At 37.4% G+C, this 24,120-nt stretch overlaps 1 protein-coding gene across 1 annotated transcript; it reads right to left on the reverse strand.

The window, feature by feature from the left end:
- Positions 1-1,159: 1,159 nt before the first annotated feature.
- Positions 1,160-3,296, reverse strand: LOC135108113 (uncharacterized). The gene is made up of 2 exons (XM_064018797.1): positions 2,525-3,296; positions 1,160-2,482 (listed from the first exon to the last, which is right to left on the reverse strand). Exons 1-2 carry the CDS (start codon positions 2,582-2,584, stop codon positions 1,160-1,162), a joined length of 1,383 nt encoding a protein of 460 aa, XP_063874867.1. The 5' UTR covers positions 2,585-3,296.
- Positions 3,297-24,120: the final 20,824 nt, after the last annotated feature.

Here is a 24,120-nt window from a genome sequence, read left to right on the forward strand (position 1 = left end):
AACACACGCTCCATTAGACGCTCAAAGGTGGCCGGGGCATTCACCAGACCAAAACTCATCACTTTAAACTGATACAGTCCCTGCCCATACGAGAAGGCCGTTTTCTCTCTGTCCTCCTCCGCAACCTCAACTTGATGGTAACCTGATTTCAAGTCTAAGGTGGAGAACCACTGGGCCCCCGTGAGCGCGTCAAGCGTGTCATCCACCCTCGGTAGAGGGTAAGAGTCCTTTGTCGTCACCGCGTTAAGGCCCCGATAGTCCACACAACACCTGGTAGACCCATCCTTCTTCTTAACGAGGACAACAGCAGCACTCCAGGGACTAGCCGACTTTTCGATTATCCCTTGCGCGCGCAACTCCTCCACGGCTTTTTCCACTTCCAGCCGACGAGCAGGCGCAATCCGGCGGGGCGGCAACTTAACCGGCCGACTATCCCCTGTGTGAATGCGGTGTTTAACCAGACTGGTCCGGCCCAGGTCATTGTCTCCCTGCGAGAAGACATCTGCATACAGAGTCAGCACTTCCTTCACCTCGTCCACCTGTTCCCCAGACAGGCATGCCGAACTCCTCTGCAATAGATCCTGCAGATGAGGTGGAACCCCAGTGCTACTCCCTTGCATGTCCTCGCAATGACCTTCCGGGTCCATAGTCGTCTGTACACCTTCACACTCTTCCGACCCTTGACTTTCCTCCTTCTGTTCCTTACTGAGACGGCAGCGGTGGCTAGCTTCGGGTAGGGACGCAGTATGGGCTCGGTGAGTTTCAATTGAAGCTTCACACTCCTCTGCGTCAACACCGCCCTCCTGTAGCGGCACCACACTACCTCTGACCGACATAGTCATTTCCCCGAAGTCCAGCACCGCCCTGCTCTGCTTCAGGTAGTCTAGGCCGAGCAAGTTCTCCCCGACGTCCGCTACAAAGACGGGAAGATGCTCCTCCGTGCTGCCAACCGCAATCCTGGCATGCACTGGTCCCCTCAGCTGTGTGCAGTGCCCTGTAATACCACACAGTTGTTGCTGGGCCACCGGGGGCTGTCCAGTTGCCACCACCCCGTCCTGCACGAAGGTACGTTCCGCGCCCGAGTCCACAGTGAGGCAGCAAGATTTGCCATCCACTTGCCCGCCCACCTGCACTGTCCGGGCACCCTCGGCGCGGCAACTTAGGCGGACTGGGGTCTCTGGCTCTCTGGCTGGCGCTCGACCCCTTCCACCAGCCTCTTTCCGTTTCCCCCAGCCTCCTTGCTATCCCGGGGAGAGATGAGGGCACACTCTGCCATCTTGTGCCCCTGACCGCAGTTCCAACAACAGGGTTTGTACTGGTACTGCCCCGCTCTGCTGTTGACAGCCTTTCCGCTACTCGATCCCTGCGGGCAGTACCTCTTGGTGTGCCCCTGCTGCCCGCAAGAGTAGCACTTACCCCTGAACTCACCTAGGGGCGGTGAAGGGCTAGAGTAGGCCTTCTGCACGGCCCCTTTCTTTGCCTTCACTCTCTGCGGGACATAATTCCCGCTGGGTCGCTCCCGCGTCGTCCGGAGAAATGACTCCATCTCCAGGCCCCTCGCCAGGGCCTCCTGAAGGTCCTTGGGGTGTGCCTGCTGGACGTATATCCTCAGTTGTTGGTTATCGATGGCATCAACGAACTGATCCCGCAGGAGAATGGTGATCATCTCCTCACTGGCCTCCGGGTACGCACGCCGCACCAGCACCTCCAAATCCTGCGCCAGGCGTGTCAGGGTCTCCCCCGGGCCTCGTAACCTGGCCCGGAACCTTGTCCTGAACACCTCGGTTTGGTGCTGGTACCCGTACCTCCTCTCCAGTGTCGCCGTCACTTTACTATACGAGCACCGCTGGGCAGCTGGCAGCTGGTTCAAGACTTCTAATGCCGGTCCTTTGAGTGCCCACACCAGCTGCATGGCCATCTCAGGGCGACTCCACTGGCGGGCACTGGCCAAGAGCTCGAACTGTGTCTTATACGCTTCCCAAGACACTGTTCCATCGAACTCCTGTGGCCGGCGCCTCGTCCCGTCCTTCAGCCTCCGTGACGTGGAGCTGGCAGCAGAGGGGTACGACTTTACTGAGGCTAGCGGGGATGGTGGAGGTGATAAGACGTTTACAGGAGAGCGTAGGGGAGACGGTATCACCTTGGCCAATGGAGAAAGGCTGTTTAGGCTTCCGTGACAACTATTATCCTCCTCCCCTTCGTCACTCCCCCCCTCAGTCTCACTAGCACGCCCACTTGACCGGAACAGCGTGCCTTTATGCTGAGAGAGTACAGGAGGCGCCTGTGCCGCCACAACCTCATCCACATATCTCCTCAGTTCACTGGCCGCTTTTTCCACCTCTCCCTTCACCTGATCCTTGGTGAACACTTCACTTAACACCTCGTCTTTAACCCGTGAACACTCCTCCTTCACGAGCCCCATAACCTCCTTAAATACACGGTCTACACTGCTCGTCACCGCTTGCAACTCAGCATGCTGTACCTCTCCCTGCGCCTTCAGGGCACTCATCTCAGCATGCTGTACCTCTCCCTGCGCCTTCAGGGCACTCATAACATCCGCTAGTGTGATTTCTTTCGCCGCCATGCTGACTTAATTACTGTAAGGCACCGTAACTTAACACAACACGCAGCTTACCATGGCAAAACACACTGCACCGTCCGCCCGCCCGCTGCGATCCACAAGTACGTTACCCGTACCACCGCTGCTCGCCTCCCCTGTCCAATACACACGCACACTCGGTAACACACCGCGACGCACACAGTTAGCACTTAACTCATCCCACTCCTGACACCACTGTAACTTCACCACCCTGTGGGCAGTCACACTTACACTTTTAGGGTCCGGTGCTTCCTGCATACGTGACGGTGAACTTACCCCGCGGCGCTCCGTGTTCTCCCCTGGCTCCCCTCAGAAGGCGAGTAGTAAAACACACTTGTGGCTTCTGGCCCTCTATTCTCCGTTGCTCACACTACACAGTAGTCCTATGCTGTAGCTCGGCACCCCGGGCCTCTTGTCGACCCTCGGAAGGCTTCTTGACGCCTCGCTCCAGCTCACAAAGGAACATACAAGTACAGGAGGCAGTGTCGGCGACGCGCGGGCTTTCTTCCCTCACCAGTGTTCTCCCGCCACTCTGTCTCCCAAACTGTTCCGCCACCAATCCCAGGGCTGCTACACGTCACGTGATACTCCCGAGCCCCAGGGTAGGCGGCCGGCGAGGTGACGTAGTGTGACGTCATCCTCCACTTCAGCTGGGACTCAGTCTGGGTATCTTCATGATCTTGCCCTCTCGTGACAGTATTCTGTCCCAAAGATCTACAATTTGACACCATTTCTAGTCTAGTTATTTGTATAGGAGATTCGAATAAAGGAGAGAGAGAGAGAGAGAGAGAGAGAGAGAGAGAGAGAGAGAGAGAGAGAGAGAGAGAGAGAGAGAGAGAGAGGTAACAGGGTGAGTGAAAGAGGATGATGAAGAGAGAGAGCGAAGGGAATGTGTTTCTAGGGAAAGCATCTTTTCAAACAGTGACGAGCGTCTATTGGTTGTGGTGGAAGCAATTTGGTCATTTTATTATGTGTGATTTCATTTTTGTTTTTTCTTTAACTGGTTCGCCTGAGGTACGTTTTTGGATTAGCTGCAGGTGTTTATGTCTTGTTTATGTTTACAGCGTGTTTTTAAGAGAGACTGATTGTGTGACTTTGATTCTTATGTTTTCTTCTTCATATTCCAATTGGTGTGTGTGTGTGTGTGTGTGTGTGTGTGTGTGTGTGTGTGTGTGTGTGTGTGTGTGTGTGTGTGGGTGGGTGGGTAGGTGTTGAGAGAGAGAGAGAGAGAGAGAGAGAGAGAGAGAGAGAGAGAGAGAGAGAGAGTGCCTCAAACCACACACACACACACACACACACACAATAAAATAATTTATTCATTCTACAGTGAAAAAATATGAAACATACATCAGTGTTACTACTACAACTATTACAATTACTACTACTAATACCACCATCATCACCCACCACCACCACCACCACCCAGTAACACTTGTAGTACAAACCCCAACAAACAACAACTCATTTCACTACACTACATCAGAAAACCACTACAGACAGCACATAATCGGGATAATTAAGCCTCCTAGGGTTCAGCTTAGCCAATATTTACCCCTTGAGTTTGATGGTCAGAAGCTTCGCCCATCGCCACGCGCCTCGCCCTCCATAAAACTGGGAATAGTGACAAAAAGACTGATAACTAGAGAGGGTAGGGATTACCGTCATTAATGCTACTGGGCTGGAAAAATAGGGAGGGCGGTATTTTGATTGTTGGCAAGGTGGTTAATTTGATAGAGTAAAGATTGGATTAGGTGGGAGAGAGCAGACCGTGGCCTGTTTGTTTACGAGAAGTCGGGTGAAAGAGACTGGCTAACTATTGAGTGTGGTTAAGTAGAGTGAATAGAAGAGACTAGCTGGATGGAGGAGACTATAGCTAGTAAATTAGTTGGGAGAGGAAAGACATTATCCATTGAAGTGGAAGTGAGGAGAAATACTTGGTAATTGAATTCGAAAAAAAAGAAACATTTGCTTGTCAAAAAAGGTGAGATAAAGGATACTTTACCTAATTACATGAAACAGAGGAGAAAGTGGTTAGTTAGGATAGAAGAGACAGTGAGTGGCTAGTTAGATGGGACACAAGAGGATGGTCAGTTAATTAGTTGGGATAAAGGAGAACATGGCACCTTAATATTTGGACAGTTACTTGTGAATTAAGTGGAACGAAAAAAACAATGGCTAGATAATTAATTAGGATAGAGGAGAACGTATTTGGGTAGTTATGTGGAATAGGTTAGACCGTGGCGTGTTATTGGTAGAAGTGTTACTTGAGAAAGAAAGAAAAGAGTATGAAGAGAAGTTAAAGGGATAGTGTGGGAAGAAGAAAAGAATAAGTAAGAGAAAGAGGAGGAAAAAATATTAAAAAGTAAAGAAACCTCTAACAATTAGCAGAAATATTATATGAGAAGAGATAAAAACATATGAAGAGAAGCTCACAGAATGGCAGAGTAAGGTATGATGGAGAAAAGAGAAGAGAAGAAAAAAATACATAAAAAGATAAATAAATGAAACCTCCGGCAAGGCACACTGGATGCAGCTGGACAAATTCACGGAACTGTAACAGAATCTACAGCAACATTACAATCATTATTTACCTTCTCTTTATGCCCACGTGGGAATGTATTGAAGCTGAGACGATGCAAAGGAAAAAGGAAAGTAGTATTCCATATGTAGATTGATTCCATAACTTGTGGTGCGCGAGTGTTCATTCCTGGCTGACCATGAGGCGACCAGCGCTAAGAGAGGAGTCTTTAATGAACCTCCTTGGCGAGAAGCGACTGAGGTACAAAAGAGAGGACGGTGAAGGACACGTGTTTCTGTACGTTTCCAGCAACACCGTGGAGGTTTAATTATAATGTGATGCCATAAGAGGTTTTACAGTGTGTAGGATGTTGGATTTTACGATGTTTGTTTGTTTTTATTTTATCATCTGTGTGAATGTAGTGACACGTGTGCTTGTATGTTAACAGTAATGATGCTTTTGTTTCATTATAAACTGGATGACACACGAGGATTTAAAGTTCATAAGATAGAGGATTTTACTATTTATTTACTTATTTATTTTATTTTTATTTATTTATTTTATTTTTTTTATCGTCTGTGTGAACCAGTGTGACAGTAACACGTGTTCCTGAATGTTAGCAGTGATAACGCATCTGTTTCATTATAAGCTGGATGACACAATTTAAAGGATTTAAAGTTTATAAGATGGAAAATTTTTGCTATTTAAAGGATTTAAAGTTTATAAGATGGAAATTTTTTGCGATTTAAAGGATTTAAAGTTTATAAGATGGAAAATTTTTGCGTTTTCATTGCCAAGGAATTAAAAATCATCTGAGTGTATCCAAGGACACGTTGTCTGATACGCTTTCACAAATAACACATCCGTTTCGTTACAATCTGGAGAACATAAATGTTAGTGTTCATAAGAAATGTTTATATAATCAAGTAGTTCAAGATAATTTTTTTTTTCTGTAAGAGGGGCACTGGTGAAGAGCAACAAAGGGAGAAACAAAGGCCCATTCATGTGCCAATCCCTAAAGAAAATTATAAAAAATATAATCCAAAATTGGAGGAAATGTCTTGAAACATATCTCCTCAAAGATATTCATTCATATATATATATATATATATATATATATATATATATATATATATATATATATATATATATATATATATATACACTCACAAACACTCAAACGAGACGTTTCTGGAAGTTTCGTTTTTTTTTTTCATATAAAAGGCTTAGGAAGTATCTTGGCGTTTTGAAAAACCTATAGACTGCTATTAAGGTGTTTCAGCGTTTTTTTTTTTTTTTTACCTAAAAAAGCTCAAAATGGTACAATTTCTTGTAGTGTATTTTCTTGTACTTTCTTTGTGCTGTCGTTTCCCCATATAGAGTCCATTCATTTTGGCGTTTTTGCAAGTAACAAGCTCAAAAATACTCACATATTACATAGAGGAACGCCAAAATGCATGCAAAGTATCATATATATATATAAACGAGAAAACATTACGAGAAACGTGCATTATCAATAGTTTTCAGCATCTTAGGTACCAAAAAGATAAAACTCATAAATGAGACTCTGACTCTATATGGAGAAACTTAAGAACATTATCAAGAATGTGTATTTTAAGAGTGTTGTATTGTGTAGTGTAAAGTGTGTATTTCACATTGTTAGGTACCAAAAACCCAAACTACATGCAAGGCATCCCATATGAAAAAAAAAGAAAAAAAAAAAAGATTTCTAGAAACTTGTCTTTTAAGTGTTTATGAACGTGCTAGGCACTAAAGCGCTAAAAAAAAAAAGCATGTAAAACACTACATGTTGGAAAAAAAAAAAAACGTCTCTTTTAGTGTTTTTTCCTATTTATGTTCCAAAATTCTAAAATACCTGCAAAACGCTCTTTTTGGACAAACAGCATAACTTTACAGAAATAAACATGTATATTGAGTATTTTTGAGCTTGTTATGTAGTAAGCGCCAAAATGCATGAAAAGTACCCTATAACGATAATTACTCCCAGTGAGGTCTAAAGCACTGTTCAGGGGGTGCTGTGAACTTATCATTAAACCCAGCTGTGACCTCACTGAACGTTTCCCTTTGTGTCTCACAACACAAGGGGGCAGTCACAGCCTGCCCTCTAAAGACAACTCTCTTCCTCCACACAAAACTACAACACACACATCCTTCACTCAAAAATTTTAAAATCATCATGGCGACTCCTACACCAGCCTCGGAGTCCCCATCTGGGGAGGGGACCATAAATGTCCCCAGGTCGGACTGCCTTTCTGTCGACGACCCTAAGTGTCTTGACACCCCCCACAACTTTTTCTTCATTAACTTCTGCAACATTCGCGGTCTAAGATCTAATTTTCAATCTGTAGAACGAACACCACCTCTCCTCTTCTAAACCTCATCTTTTCCTCACTGAAACTCAGGTGTCTGAGGCAACTGACAGTAGCCCCTTTTCTGTTCCCTCCTACTTTCTCTATCCTCATTTTCGATCTAAGGCTGGATGCTGCGTTTACGTGCGCAATGACTTAACCTGCTCTCGTGCCCACGCTCTTGAATCTTCCGAGTTTTCCATCAACTGGCTACGACTACAGAGTCACTCTTTATACTAAATTTATCTGTGCTGTATACCTCTCACCTAACTCCTCTGACTATAAGAAATTCTTTGACTACTTAACTTCCAAAGTGGAGCACATTCTGACCCTCTTCCCTTTTGCAGAGATCTCCATTCTTGGAGACTTAAATGTTCACCACTAGCTTTGGTTTTCCTCTCCCTTCACAGACCATCCTGGTGAACTAGCCTACAACTTTGCTATCCTCCATGACCTAGAGCAATTGGTGCAACACCCTACTCGTATTCCTGACCGTCTTGGAGATACGCCCAACATTCTTGACCTTTTCCTGACCTCTGATCCTTCTGCTTATGCTGTCACCCTTTCTTCTCCGTTGGGCTCCTCCGATCACAATCTCATATCTTTATCTTGTCTTATCACTCCAATCCCTCCTCAGGATCCCCCTAAGCGAAGGTGCCTCTGGTGTTTTGCCTCTGCTAGTTAGGGGGACCTGAGGAGGTATTTTGCTGATTTTCCTTGGAATGACTACTGCTTCCGTGTCAGAGACCCGTCTTTGTGTGCTGAGCACATAACAGAGGTGATAGTGTCTGGCATGGAGGCATACATTCCTCACTCTTTTTCTCGTCCTAAACCTTCTAAACCTTGGTTTAACACAGCTTGTTCTCGTGCTATACATGATAGAGAGGTGGCCCACAAAAGGTACTTAAGCCTTCCATCACCAGAATCTCATGCACTTTATATTTCTGCCCAAGTCTGTTCTCCAACTAGCCAAAAACTCCTTCATTAACAGAAAATGTCAAAACCTTTCAAGATCTAACTCCCCTCGTGATTTCTGGCATCTAGCCAAAATATCTCCAATAACTTTGCTTCTTCTTCTTTCCCTCCTCTATTTCAACCAGATGGCACCACTGCTATCACATCTATTTCTAAAGCTGAATTCTTTGCTTAAACCTTTGCTAAAAACTCTATCTTGGACGATTCTGGGCTTGTTCCTCCCTCTCCTCCACCCTCTGACTACTTCATGCCACCTATTAAAATTCTTCGCAATGATGTTTTCCATGCCCTCGCTGGTTTAAACCCTCGGAAGGCTTATGGACCTGATGGTGTCCCTCCTATTGTTCTCCGAAACTGTGCCTCCGTGCTTGCACCTTGCCTAGTCAAACTCTTTCAACTCTGTCTGTCAACATCTACCTTTCCTTCTTGCTGGAAGTTTGCCTATATTCAACCTGTTCCTAAAAAGAGTGACCGTTCTAATCCCTCAAACTACCGTCCTATTGCTTTAATTTCCTGCCTATCTAAAGTTTTTCAATCTATCCTCAACAGGAAGATTCTTAAACATCTATCACTTGACAACCTTCTATCTGATCGCCAGTATGGGTTCCGTCAAGGCCGCTCTACTGGTGATCTTCTGGCTTTCCTTACTGAGTCTTGGTCATCCTCTTTTAGAGATTTTGGTGAAACTTTTGCTGTTGCCTTGGACATATCAAAAGCTTTTGATAGAGTCTGGCACAAAGCTTTGATTTCCAAACTACCCTCCTACGGTTTCTATCCTTCTCTCTGTAACTTCATCTCAAGTTTCCTTTCTGACCGTTCTATTGCTGCTGTGGTAGACGGTCACTGTTCTTCTCCTAAATCTATTAACAGTGGTGTTCCTCAGGGTTCTGTCCTGTCACCCACTCTCTCCTTATTATTCATTAATGATCTCCTAAACCAAACTTTTTGTCCTATCCACTCCTACGCTGATGATACCACCCTGCACTTTTTCACGTCTTTTCATAGACGTCCAACCCTTCAGGAGGTAAACATATCACGCAGGGAAGCCACAGAACGTTTGACTTCTGATCTTTCTAAAATTTCTGATTGGGGCAGAGCAAACTTGGTATTGTTCAATGCCTCAAAAATTCAATTCCTCCATCTATCAACTCGACACAACCTTCCAGACAACTATCCACTCTTCTTCAATGACACTCAACTGTCCCCCTCTTCTACACTGAACATCCTCGGTCTGTCCTTTACTTATAATCTGAACTGGAAACTTCACATCTCATCTCTAGCTAAAACAGCTTCTATGAAGTTAGATGTTCTGAGACGTCTCCACCAGTTTTTCTTACCCTCCCCCCCGCTACTAACTCTGTATAAGGGCCTTATCCGTCCATGTATGGAGTATGCTTCACATGTCTGGGGGGGTTCCACTCATACTGCTATTCTAGACAGGGTGGAATCAAAATCTTTTCGTCTCATCAACTCCTCTCCTCTAACTGACTGTCTTCAGCCTCTCTCTCACCGCCGCAATGTTGCATATCTAGCTGTCTTCTACCGCTATTTTCATGTTAACTGCTCTTCTGATCTTGCTAACTGCATGCCTCCCCTCCTTCCGCGGCCTCGCTGCACAAAACTTTCTTCTTTCTCTCACCCCTATTCTGTCCACCTCTCTAACGCAAGAGTTAACCAGTATTCTCAATCATTCATCCCTTTCTCTGGTAAACTCTGGAACGGGATCCCTGCCTGCCTATGATCTACCTTCCTATAACTTGAATTCCTTCAAGAGGGAGGTTTCAAGACACTTATTCATCAATTTTGACCACTGCTTTGACCCTTTTATGGGACTGGAATTTCAGTGGGAATTTTTTTTTTATTAGATTTTTGTTGCCCTTGCCCAGTGTCCTTCCTACATTAAAAAAAAAAAAAAAATATGGAAAAAAAAAGACATTACGAGAAATGAGTATATACTATAAATGTTTTCGAGTTTCTTAGGTTTGAAAAGGCTAAAATATATGAATAACACTCTATGTGGAGGAAGAACATTACCAAAAGCGTGTATTTTGAGTATTTTTCACAGTAACCTACTAAAACGCAAAAATGCATGCAAAGTCATTTTGGAAAAATTGAAATGGAGAAATGAAACAGCATCACCAGAAAACGTGTTTTGAGTGTTTTTTTTTTTTTTAGCGTGTTATATACCAAAACGCTAAAAAAAAAAAAAACAGAATTCCCTCAAAATACGAAACAAAACAACATTGCGAAAAGAGTCTTTTGAGTGTGTTTTTTTTTTAAATCTTACGTACCAAAACGCTAAAATGCATGGAAAAAAAAAAAAACTTCATGCAGACACAGAACAACATTACCAAAAAAACAGGTAATTTGAGTGTTTTTAACTTGTAACGTAGAAAAACGCCAAAATGCATGTAAAGTAACCTATATGGGAAAATGACAAGACATTACAAGAAACATAATGGTGAAACAAAAAGACATTACGAGAAACATGTATTATGAGTGTTTTTGAGCTCCTTTGGTATCAAAATTCGAAAACGCGTTAATACCACTCTATATGGAGTAAGAGAACATTACTAAAAATAAGTAATTTGAGTATTTTGAACATATCACGTAAAAAAACCGCACAAGTGCATGAAAAATACCCTATGAGTGAAAACATAAAGACATTAAAAAGAAACGTGTACTTTGAATGTTTTTTCCTAGATAACTAAACGCAAAAAAAACATGTGTTTAGGAGCGTGCTAGGCGCTAAAACGATAAAAAGGATGGAAAGTATCTGATACGGGAAAAGAAAACATTAAAAAAATAATGTCTGAGTGTTTTTTAGCTACTTACGTACCAAAACACTAAAATGCATGCAAAACACCCTTTATAGAGAACGGGAATAACATTACCAAAAACAAGATTTTTGATTGTTTTTTTTTACCTTGTTACATAGAAAAATGCCAAAATGCATTGAAAGTATCCTATATGGAAAAAAAAACGATATTACGAGAAACGTTTATTATAAGTGGTTTTGAGTTTCCTAGCAAAAAAAAAACTAAAACTCACGAATAGCACTATATATGAAGAAACAAAACAACATTGAGTGTTTTTCCCATTGTTAGGTGCCAAAACGCGAATATGTTTGTAATGCCTCCTATATATAGGAACGAATCGACTTTACCAGAAACGTTTCTTTTCAGTATTTTTGACCGTGTTAGGCACCAAAACGATAGAAAGCACGGAATTCACCCTGTTTAGGAATGCATAACAACATCAAGAAAAACGCATTTTTTGTGTTTTTGATCTTACTTTATAAAGAAACAGAATAACATTACCAAAAAAAGAAGTATTTTGAGTGTTTTTTTTTTGAGATTGTTACGTAGAAAATGCCAAAAATCATGCCAAAGACCCTTAATGGGAAAACGAAAAACATTAAGAAAAACATGTAGTTTAATAATATTTCACATTCTTCGTACTAGAACGCTACAATTTATACAAAGCAAGATATATATGGAAAGGAAATGAGATTTCCAGAAACGTGTCTTTTCGGTGTTTAAAACAATTCTATGCACCAACACGGTAAAAAGTATGGAAAATCACCCTACATGTGAATGAAAAAAAAAAAAAACGTAAAACGTGTATTTTGAGTGTTTTTGAGGTACTTACCTACAAAAATGCAAAAAAAAAAACGCACCCAAATGGAGAAACAGAACAATATTACCAAACAGAAAAATTTTAAGTGTTTTTGAGTTTGTTAGGAAGAAAAACGCCAAAATGCATGCAAAGTACATGTGGAAACGAAAATACATTATGAGAAACGTGTATTATGAGTGTTTTTGAGCCTGTTATGTACATAATCTCACAAACAGATGAATAGCACTCTATGTAGAAAAAGAGAACAACGCTAGCGTAAACATGTATTTTGAGTGTATTTCACATTCACTATATGGGGAAAAGAAACAAGATTTCTAGAAACGTGTCTTTTGTGTGTTAGGTACCAAAACGCTAAGAAGCATGGAATGCTTATATCGGGAAACAAATTCACCTCATATAAAAAATGTGTCTTTTCAGTGCTTTTGAGCTAGCTACGTATAAAAAGGCTAAAGCGCATGCAAAATACCCTTCATAGAGAAACAAAATAAATAAAAAAAAAGTACTTTGAGTGCTTTACGACTTCTTATGTATAAAAACGCCAAAATGCATGAAAGCTATCCTATAAACAAAGACATTACGAGAAACGTTTAAGTGTTTTTGAGGTTCTTTGATAGCAATCATTAAAACGCATGAATAGCTCTCTACGTGTATTTTGAGTGTATTTTACATTGTTAGGTACCAAAACACCAAAATTCACTCGAACCCTCCTATATTACCAGTAACGTGTTTTTTTTTTCAGTGTTTTCAGTATGTTAGGCACTGGAATGATTAAATGCATAAAATTCACCCTATTTAGGAATATAAAACATTACGAAAAACGTGTCTTTTGAGTATTTTTCAATTTCTTACGAACAAGAACACTAAAATGCATGCAAAACACATTTTATGGAGAAAGAGCATTACAAAGAGCAAGTATTTTGAGTGTCTGAGCCTCTTAAGTAAAAAAAAAATGCATACAAAGTACCCTATATGGGGAAAGAAAAATGATATTACGAGGAACATGTATTATGAATGTTTTGTACTTTGGTACCAGAACACCAAATCGCATTAATACCACTGTATATGGAGAAATAGAACAACATTAACAAAAACAAGTATTTTGAGTGCTTTTGAGCTTGTTACGTACATAAACGCAAAAGAATGCATGCAAAAGTACTCTGTATGGGGAAACATATAAATTAAGAGAAATGTGTATTATGAATGTTTTTGAGGTTCATAGCTACCAAGACGCTAAAACTCATCAATAACACTCTATATGGAGTCACAGAACATTGTCAAAAATGTGTATTTTGAGTGTTTTCACCCTTTTAGGTGCCATAACGCCAAAAGGCATGAAAAGCACAATATAAGTGGAAATTAAACATTTACAGAAACTTTTCTTCTGAGAATTTGTGAGCGTGTTAGGAGCATAGAAAATAAAACATTATCAAAAACGTGTTTTTTCAGTTTTTTTTTGTTATAAACCAAAAAGTTAAAACGAATGCAAAAACATTCTTTATGGAGACAGAGAATAACTACGAAAAAAAACAAGTATTTTGAAGATTTTTGAGATTCTTACGTACGTACAAAAATGCCAAAATGCATGGAAAGTACCCTATATGAGAAAACGAAAAGTCATTTCAAGAAACGTGTTTTTTTTTTTTACCAAAACTCTAAAAGAAATGAAAAGTACTATATATAGAGAAACAGAACAACATTACCAGAAACGTGTATTTTAGGTGAATTTCACAAACCAAAAGGTACCAAAACGCCAAAATACATGCGAAGCACCCTTTTTAAGGAAAAGAAATGACATTTCCATGGAAAAGCACCCCCAGTGGGAAAACAAAACAATATTACCAAAAAAAAAAAAAAAACGTTTCGTTTAAACGTTTTTGAGATCCTTACGTACCAAAAAGCTGAAACGCATGCAAAAAAAAAAAAAAACATTAATGAAGTAACAGTATTACTTTATCAAAAACGTGTATTTTGAGTATGTTTCACATTCTTAGGTAACAAAGCGCCAAAATACACGCAAAGCATCCCTTATGGGGAAAATAAAAGGAGATTTCCAGAAACGTGTCTTCTGAGTGTTTATGAGCATGCGAGGCACGAAAACGCTAAAAAGCATTGAAAGCACCCTATATGAAAAAAAAAAGTCACTTTTCATTGTTTTCAGCTTCTTACGTATCAAAATGCAAACATGTATGGAAACCACAGTTTATAATGAAACAGAATATCATTACCAAAAACAAGTATTATAAGTGTTTTCAGCTTGTTGGGTAGAAAAATGCAAAAAAAAAAAAAAGCATGGATATATTGGGAAACGAAAAGACATTACGTGAAACGTGTATTATGAGTGTTTTTTCCAGCTTCTTAGGTATCAAAACTCTAAAAAGCATGAATAACACTCTATATAGAGAAAGAAAACAGCATAACGAAAATCGTATGTTTTCAGTGTTTTTCACAGTGTTAGGTACCAAAACGCAAAAATGCATACCTCCTATAAAGAGAAACAAAACGACATTACCAGAAATGTGTCTTTTCAGTGCTTTTCAGTGTGTTATGCACTAAAACACTAAAAAGAATGAAATTCACCCTTTATGGGAATGCAAAACATTATGAAAAAAAATGTCTTTTGATTGTTTTTGAAATTCTTACATACCAAAACGCTAAATGCATGAAAACACACTTAATGGAGAACCAGTATAATATTACCAAAACAACTATTTTCGATTGTTTTTGAGCTTATTACGTAGATAAAAGCCAAATGCACCCTACCCGTTATGGGGAAACGAAAAGACATAACGAAGAACGTGTCTTTGAGCTTTTTTTTTTTGGTACCATTCGTGAAAATACCACTCTATATTGAGAAAGAAATCAACATTTCTAAAAACGTGTAATTTAAGTGTTTTTGACATGGGTAAATAACAAAACGCCAAAATCCATAGAATGCCCCTCATATAGGGAAACCTAACGACATTCCAAGAAACATATCTTTTGAGTATTTTTGTGCATGTTAACCACCAAAATGCTAAAAAGGATGGAAATCAGCCTATATGAGAATAGAAAACAACATTACCAAAATAGTGTATTTTGAATGTTTTTTCAGCGTTTTATGTATGAAAACGCTAAAACGCATGCAAAAAAACACACTTTTTAGAGAAACAGATTAACACTACCAAAAAGAAATATTTTAAGGTATTTTTTTCAGCTTGCTATGTACAAAAAACACCAAAAATGCATACAAATTACCTTATATGGGTATTGTGAGTGTTTTTGAGATTCTTCGATACCAAAATGGTCACTCTATATGAAGAAATGCAATAATACCAGAAACATGTATTTTCAGTGCATGTCACATTGTTATGCAGAAAAAAATGCTAAAATGCATGCAAAACATCATATATGGGAAAAAGAAGTGACATATCCAGAAACTTGTCTTTTAAGAGTTTATGAGCATATTAGGCACCAAAACACTAAAAAAATCATGGAAAGCAACCTATATTAGGGAAACAAAACAACTTCATAAAACACATGCATTTTCAGTTTTTTTTTTTTAACTTAAATACGAGAAAAGAAAAGATATTACGAAGAACTTGTATTTTGAATGTTTTTGAGCCTTTTTTTTTTTTTTTGGTACCAAATGGGAAAAAGCGTTAAGAGCACTCTTTATGGAGAAACACATCAACATTACCAAAAGTGTATTATTTAAGTGTTTTCACATTGTTAAGCACTAAATCGCCAAAATGCATGAAAAGTCCCTTATATGGCTAAACAAAACGACTTTCCTAGAAACGTATCTTTTGAGTGTTTTTATGCATATTAGTTACCAAAGCGCTAAAAGGCATGGAAAGCACCCTATATTGAATGGAAAACATCCTGAAAAGGTGTCTTTCTTTTAAGTGTTTTTTTTCAGGTATTTACGTACCAAAACATTAAAACGCATGCAAAACAGCCTTTATGGAGAAAGAGAATAACATTACCAATAAACAAGTATTCTTAGTGTTTAGGGCTTGTTACGTACAAAACGCCAAAATACATGCAAAGTACCCTATATGGGGAAACGAAAACACATAACGAGAAACATGCATTATGAGTGTATTTGAGTTTCTTTGGTTCCAAAAAATTAATACTTTTGAATAGCACTCCATATGGAGAAAAAATAACATTACCAAAAACGTGTATTATGAGTGTATTTCACATTCTTAGGTACCAAAATGCCAAAATCCATCCAAAGCATCCTATATGGGGAAAAGAAACGTTATTTCCATAAAACGTGTCGGTTTTTTTTTTTTTTTACTGTTTATGAGCGAGTTAAGCACGAAAACGCTACAAATCATGTATAACACCCTATATGGGGAAAGAAAACATCTTTACCAATAATGTGTTTTTTTGTGTTTTTGAGCTGTTTACGTAGAAAAGAATGACATTACCAAAAACAATTATTTTGAGTGTTTTTTTTTTAGATTGCTACGTACAAGAGCGCCAATATCCTTGGAAAGTACCATATATATATATATATATATATATATATATATATATATATATATACATATATATATATATATATATATATATATATATATATATATATATATATATATATATATATATATATATATATATATATGGAAACGAAAGTTTATTACGAGAAACGCTATATTGGGAAAGGAAACAAGTTTTCCAGAAATGTGTCTTTTGAATGTTTATGTACGTGCTAGGCACCAAAACTTGAAAAAAAAACATGAAAATCATTCTATATGAATAAAAGAAAACATTTCCAAAAAAGTTTCTTTTCAGCGTGTATCAGCTAGTGACGCACCAAAACGCTAAAACTCATGAAAAACACCCTTCATAGAAAAACAGAATAGCATCACGTAAAACAAGTATCATGGTTTACATAATACTACATTAGTGTTTTTTTTTTATCTTGTTTCAGCAAAATATCAAAAAGCATGTAATGCACTCTTTATGAGGAAAGAAAACGAGATATCCAGAAACGTGCCTGTTTATTGTTTATGAGCGAGTTAAACACTAAAACGCAAGAAAAAAAAATATGGAAAGCTCACTATATGGAAACAGAAAAAAACGAAATTTGTAAAAACGTGTCATTTGTGTGTACGAAAACGCTAAAAACGCATGCAAAACAATCTTTATGGAGAAAAAGAATAACATTACCAAAAACAAGTATTTTGAGTATTCTTGAGCTTGGTACTTAAAAAAAAAACGCCAAAATGAATGCAAAGAACCCTATATGGTGAAACGAAAAAGACAAACGACAAACACGCTTTACGAATGTTTTTCAGCTTCTTAGGTGACAAAACACTAAAACGCGTAAAAAAAAAAAAAAAAAAATCTCAATATTGAGAAAGAGAACAATATTACCAGGAGCGTTTATTTTCAGTATATTTAATAGTTAGGCACCAAGACACCAAAATGCACGGCGTGCACCCTATACAAGGAAAGGAAACGAGGTTTCCAGAAACGTGTCTTTTAAGTGTTTATGAGAGTGCTAGGAATAAAATAACTTAAAAGCATGTAAAAATTTGTATATGGAAAAAAAAAAACCGAAAAAGTCTCTCTTCAGTGTCTTTGAGCTGCTTACGTACAAAAAGAATAAATAAATAAAAATAAATAAAAAAAATATCTATTTTGGAGTTACGTAGAAAAACGCCGAACTGCATGCAAAGGAACCTATATGAGAAAACGAAGACATTATGAGAAACGTGTTTTGTGAAAGTTTTGAGCTTCTACTCTAAAAAAAGAAGAAAAAATAAACGAAAACGCGTTAATTCCACTCTATATGAAAAAAAAAACATTTCCAAAAAAAACGTGTATTTTAAGAGTATTTCACATTCTTATGTACAAAAACGGCAATATGCACCAAAACGCAAAAGAAAAAACAAACCAGGAAACACCCTATATGGGGAAACAAGACAACAACAAAAAAAATAAAAATAAACGTATCTTTTGAGTGTTTTTGATCTACTTACGTACCAAAACAAGACTCCTTTTATGGATAAAAGCAAATAACATTACCAAAAAAAGTATTATGAATGTTTTTCAGCTTTTTACATACAAAAACGCCAAAATGCATAAGTACCCTATATGGGGAAATGAAAAAGCATTACAAAAAACGTGTATTACGAGTGTTTTTGAGCTACTTAGGTACAAAATCTGGAAAACGTATAAATAGCACTCTATGTGGAGAGACAGAACAACCAAAAACGTGAATTTTGTGTGTATTTCCCATTTTTATGTACCAAAAGGTCAAAACGCACGCAAAGAACCCTATATGGGGAAAGGAAAGATTTCCAGACACGTGTATTTTGAATATATATGAGATTGCTAGGGACCAAACGCTGGAAAAAAAAAAAAAAACATAAAAAGCATCCTGAATGGGAAAAAAGAACATAACCAAAAACTTCTTTTCAGTGTTTTTTTCAGCAACTTAAGCAATAAAACACTGAAACGCATGTAAAAAAAAAATATATGAAGAAACAGTGTAACTTTATAAAAAAAAAAATAAAAACGTGTATTTCAAGTGTTTTTGAGATTCTTACATAGATAAATGTCAAAAAGCATGTAAAGTACTGTATATTGGTAAACGAGAAATACATTACAAGAAACGTGTATTGTTTTTTTTTTTATCTTCTTATGTAAGGAAATACTAAAACATATAAAAAGCACTCTATATATAAAAAAAAAAAAAATAAATAAAATAAAAAGGGGAATCTTGAGTGTTTTTCTACATTCTTAGGTACGAAAAGGGCAAAATGCCTCCAAAGTCCCCTATATGATGAAGCAAAACTACATTGTCAAAAATGTCTTTTGAGTGTTTTCAGCGTGGTAGGAACCAAAACGCTAAAAAGTATGGAAATCATCCTATATGGGAATAGAAAACAACATTTCGAAAAAATTGTTTGAAATATTTTGAACTTATTACGTACCTGAACTCTAAAACGCATGCAAAACACCCTTTATGGAGAAACAGAATAACATAACCAATAATAAGTATTTTAAGTAATTTTTCATCTTGCTACGTAGAAAAACGGCAAAATGCATGCAAAGTACCCTACATGGGGATTCGAAAAGACATTACAAGAAACGAGTATTATGAGTGTTTATGAGCTTCTTCAGTACCAAAATACTAAACCGCATTGATACTATTCTGTATGGAGAAACAGAATAACATTACGAAGAACTTCTCTTTTCAGTGTTTTCAGCTACGTATATGATAAAATGCCAAAACGCATGGGAAAAAAAAAAAAAAACTCTGTATGGAAAACCAAATAACTACCAAAAACAAATATTTTGAGTGTTTTTGCATGTTACTAACAAAAACGCCAAAATTAATGCAAAGTATCCTATATGGGGAAGCAAAACCACATGACGAGAAACGTGTATATTATGAGTGTTTTTGCGCTTCTTAGGTTCCAAAACATTAACACACCTTAATAACACTCTATATGGAGAAACAGAAGAACATTACGAAAAATTTGTACCAAAACGCCAAAATGGATGCAAAGAACACTATATGGGAAAAGGAAACATTTCCAAAAAACGTGTCTTTTGTGTGTTTATGAGCGCATTTGGCACGAAAACGCTGAAAAGTTTGCAAATCACCCTTTACGGAAGAGAATAACATTAACAAAAACAAGTATTTTGAATGTTTTTGAACTTCTCACGTAAAAAAAAAACAAAGAACAAAAAAGATATTACGAGAAACATGTATTATCAATGTTTTTTAGCTTTTTTTTTGTTACCATAACGCGAAAGTGCGTTAAATTCATTCTTTGTATATGGTGAAACAGAACATTTCCAAAAACGTGTAATTTTATTTTTTTTTTATTTTTCACATTGATAGCTATCAAAACGATAAATAACACTGAACGCCCCTTATATAGAAAAATGAAACGACAAAATGTATCTTTTGTGTTTTTGTGCATGTTAAGCACCAAAACACAGAAAAAGCATGGAAGGCATTAACTGGAAAATAGAAGAAAATATATATATTATACGTGTCTTTGAGTGTTTCTCTTTACGAGACACATTTCTTATGAGTATTTTTGAGCTTCTTAGGCACCAAAACAAATAAAAAATAAATAATTAAATAGCATTATATATGAAGAAATGGAATATTGCCAAAAACCGTGTATTTTGGATATATTTCACATTGTTAGCTACCAAAACGCCAAAATGCATGCAAAACACACTATATGGGGAAAGGAAACGAGTATTCCAGAAAAGTGTCTTATGAGAGTTTATCAGCATGCTGTGCACCATAATGCTAAAAGAAAAGAAAAAAAAACACGAAAAGCACCTTTTATGGAGAAATAAAATAACGAAAAAAAAAAAAACATGGAAAGCACCATATATGGAAAAAAAAAATTACTAAAAACATCTCTTTTCACGGTCTCTGAGCTATTTACGTAGCAAAATAATGAAACGCATAGAAAAAATCCCTGTATATGGAAACAGTATAACTTTACAAAAAACGTATATTTTGCGTGTTTTTGAACTTGTTACATAGAAAAATGCAAAAATACATGCTTCTCTATATGGGAAAAGGAAAACGTGTTTTATGAGAGATTTTGAGCTTCTAATGTACCATTACGTTAATGGCATGAATAGCTCTCTATATCGAGAAACAGACCAACATTACCAAACACGTGTCTTTAGATTTTTTTTTTTTTCATATTATTAGGTACGAAAACACAAAAATACCTGCAAAGACCCTTATATGGGAAAACGAAACAATATTTCCGGAAACGTGTCTTTGCATTGCTTTTAGCGTATTATACATCAAAACAATAAAAAAAAAAAAAAAATGCAATTCAGCCTAAATGGGAATACAAAACAATATTAAGAAAATCGTGTCTTTTAAGGGTTTATGTAAATCTTACGTAACAAAACGCTAAAACGCATGCAAAACACAGTTCATGTAAAACTATAAAAACTAGAATAACCTAATATAACCTAACCTAACCTAAAAAAATATTTCGAGTTTTTGATCTTGTTACGTAGAAAAAACGTCAAAATTAATGCAAAGTTCCCTATATGGTGAAACAAAAAGACATTATAAGAAACATGCATTATTATAAGTGTTTTTTTGAGCTTTTTAGGTACAAAAATGCGAAAAGGCGTTTAATAATACTCTATATGAAGAAACAGAATAACATTACCAAAAACAAGCATTTCGAGTATTTTTGAGCTTATTACGTAGAAAAAACGCAACAGTGCATCCAAAGTATCCTATTTCGGAAAACGAAAAGACATTACAAGAAACGTGTATTATGAAAGTTTTTTTTTTCTTTTTTAGGTATCAAAACGCTTAAAGACATGAATAAAACAGAATAACATCTCAAATACATGATAAACAGAATAACAACACCAAAACCATATATTTTTAATGTATTTCAAATTTTAAGGTGAAATTATTCCGAAATGCATGCAAAGAACCATATATGAAGGAATGAAACGACATTTCCAGTAACGTGTCTTTTGAGAGTTTATGAGCGTATTAAAACGCTTTTAAGAATGGAAAGCATTCTATATGGGAGAAGGAAACAAATAAAAAAAAAAGTGTTTTCAGCTAGTTACATAACAAAACACTGAAAAGCATGGAAAACACATTTTATGGAGAACGAGAATAACAGTACACAAATCAAGTATTTTCACTATTTTTGAGCTTTCTACGTAGAAAATGACAAAATGTATTGAAAATACCCTACATGAAGAAAGTACATTACGAGAAACGTGTATTACGAATGTTTTTTGAGCTTGTTGATTATGAAAACGCTAAAACATAAATAACACTCTATATGAAGAACAACAGGCGAAATTGCTTTTAATGCCTCCTATATGAGGAAACGAAACGACATTACGGAAAACTTGTCTTTTGTGTATTTTTTTTAGCGTGATAGGCAGCAAAACGATACAAAGCATGAAATTTACTTTAAATTGGAATGCAAAAACAACGTTGCGAAAAACGTGTCTTTGAAGTATTTTCGAACTTATTAGAAACCAAAACAATTAAACGTATAAAAAAATAAAACTTTATGAAAAAACAACATAACATCACGAAAAAAAAAAAAAAATTTTTATTATTTTTGAGCTTGTTGCATGCAAAGTTTTTGACCACTGCTTTGACCCTTTTATGGGACTGGCATTTCAGTGGACATTTTTTTTTATTAGATTTTTGTTGCCCTTGGCCAGTGTCCTTCCTACATAAAAAAAAAAAAAGTACCCTATATTGGGAAAAGAAAAGACGTTACGAGAAACGTGTATTTTAAATGTATTTCACATTGTTAGGTACCAAAACGTCAAAATGCATGCAAAGCAAACTATATGTAGAAAGGAAACGAGATTTCAGGGAAGTGTCTTTTGAGTGTTTATGAGCATGTTATGAAACAAAACGCTAAAAAGCATGGAAATCATCCTATATGGGAACACAGAAAAACATTATGTAAAACATGTCTTTTGGGTGCTTTTTTACTTTCTTACCTACCAAAACACTAAAACGATTAAAAACTACCTTTTATGGAGAAACAGAATAACAACCAAAAACATGTATTTTGAGTATTTTTGAGTTTGTTACGTACATAAACGCCAAAATGCATGGAAAGTATACTATATGGGGAAAAAGAAGGACATGAAAGATGACGTGTATAATGAGAGATTTTGACCTACTTAGGTACCAAAACACAAAAATAGATATACATCACTCTATATGTAGAAATAGAAAAAAATACTAAAAACAAGAATTTCGAGTGCATTTCACATCGTTAGGTAACAAAAAGTAAAAATGCATACAAAGCATCCTATATGGGGAAGAGAAACAAGATTTCTAAAAAAAAAAAAAAAAAATCTTGTCTTTTGAGTGTTCATGAAAGTATAATAATAATAATAATAATATCAGGTTTATTTATCAAGAGGCAGCAGACAATACAGTGATAGTTGCTGAAGGGATCTTGATTTACATGGAAATAAAAGTTAAAAACAATACATATATACTAGGTTAAAATATTTAAATTATTAAAATCAACTTAAAGTAAAAAGTTTACCAGGGTAAAACACTTTAGAGAAAGAATATAGTGTCCATGTATTTTTGTGCCAGTTATGTCTACTTGTTGGCCAGGCGAGTCACATAGGGGATGGTGGAGTTCCTGTACCTTTCTGTGCGGCACCTGACAGGCGATAACCTGGCACTGTGCCTGGTCTGATACCGTGATGGTGCTCGCTGGGGGAGAAGCTGCAAGTGGTCATTTTCTTTAACTTTTTCCCCAAAACTGAGGGTAAGCTGACCTCTCCTGTCCTCCAGGGAAGGCAGGCCGAACGTGGTAAGCGTGGCTGTGTAGCTGTTGTAGCTGCCTCAGAGGATGATACGACACACCCGCTTCTGCACACGTTTCAGGGTGGCTCGTTGTGCGGTTGTAAGGCCGGAATGCCACACCGGGCACGCGTACTCCAGCACGGGTCGTATGCGCTGGCAGTATAGCTGCACTAGTTGTTGCTGTGTTGCTCCAAACGATCTCGCTTTGAATAGCATGAAGAATAGCTTGGAAGCCTTCTTGACGCAGCAAAACGCTTAAAAGCATGGAAGCTCTCTATAGGAAAACAAAACATTACTAAAAACGTCTCTTTTCAGTGTTTTTGCGCTTCTTACGTAATAAAACGTAAAAAAAAAAACATGGTAAACATCTTTTGTGAAGAAACAGAATAACATTACGAAATCAAGTATTTGTATTCGAGGTTGTTACATAGAAAAACGCAAAAATGCATGTAAAGTTCCTATATGAGGAAACGAAAAGACATTACGAAAAACGTGTATTATGAGTGCTTTTCATCTTCTTAGGTACCAAAGCGCTAAAAGGCAAGAATAACTCTCTATATGGAGAAACATAAAAACATTAATAAAAACGTGTATTTTAATTGTCTTTCACATTGTTAAATTCCAAAACTCTAAAATGCATGCAAGGCACACTACACGGAGAAAGGAAACGAGATTTCCATTTTTTGTGTGTGTTTTTGAGCAT

Source organism: Scylla paramamosain, chromosome 16 (genome assembly GCF_035594125.1).
Source record: "Scylla paramamosain isolate STU-SP2022 chromosome 16, ASM3559412v1, whole genome shotgun sequence".
NCBI classification, from domain to species: domain Eukaryota; kingdom Metazoa; phylum Arthropoda; class Malacostraca; order Decapoda; family Portunidae; genus Scylla; species Scylla paramamosain.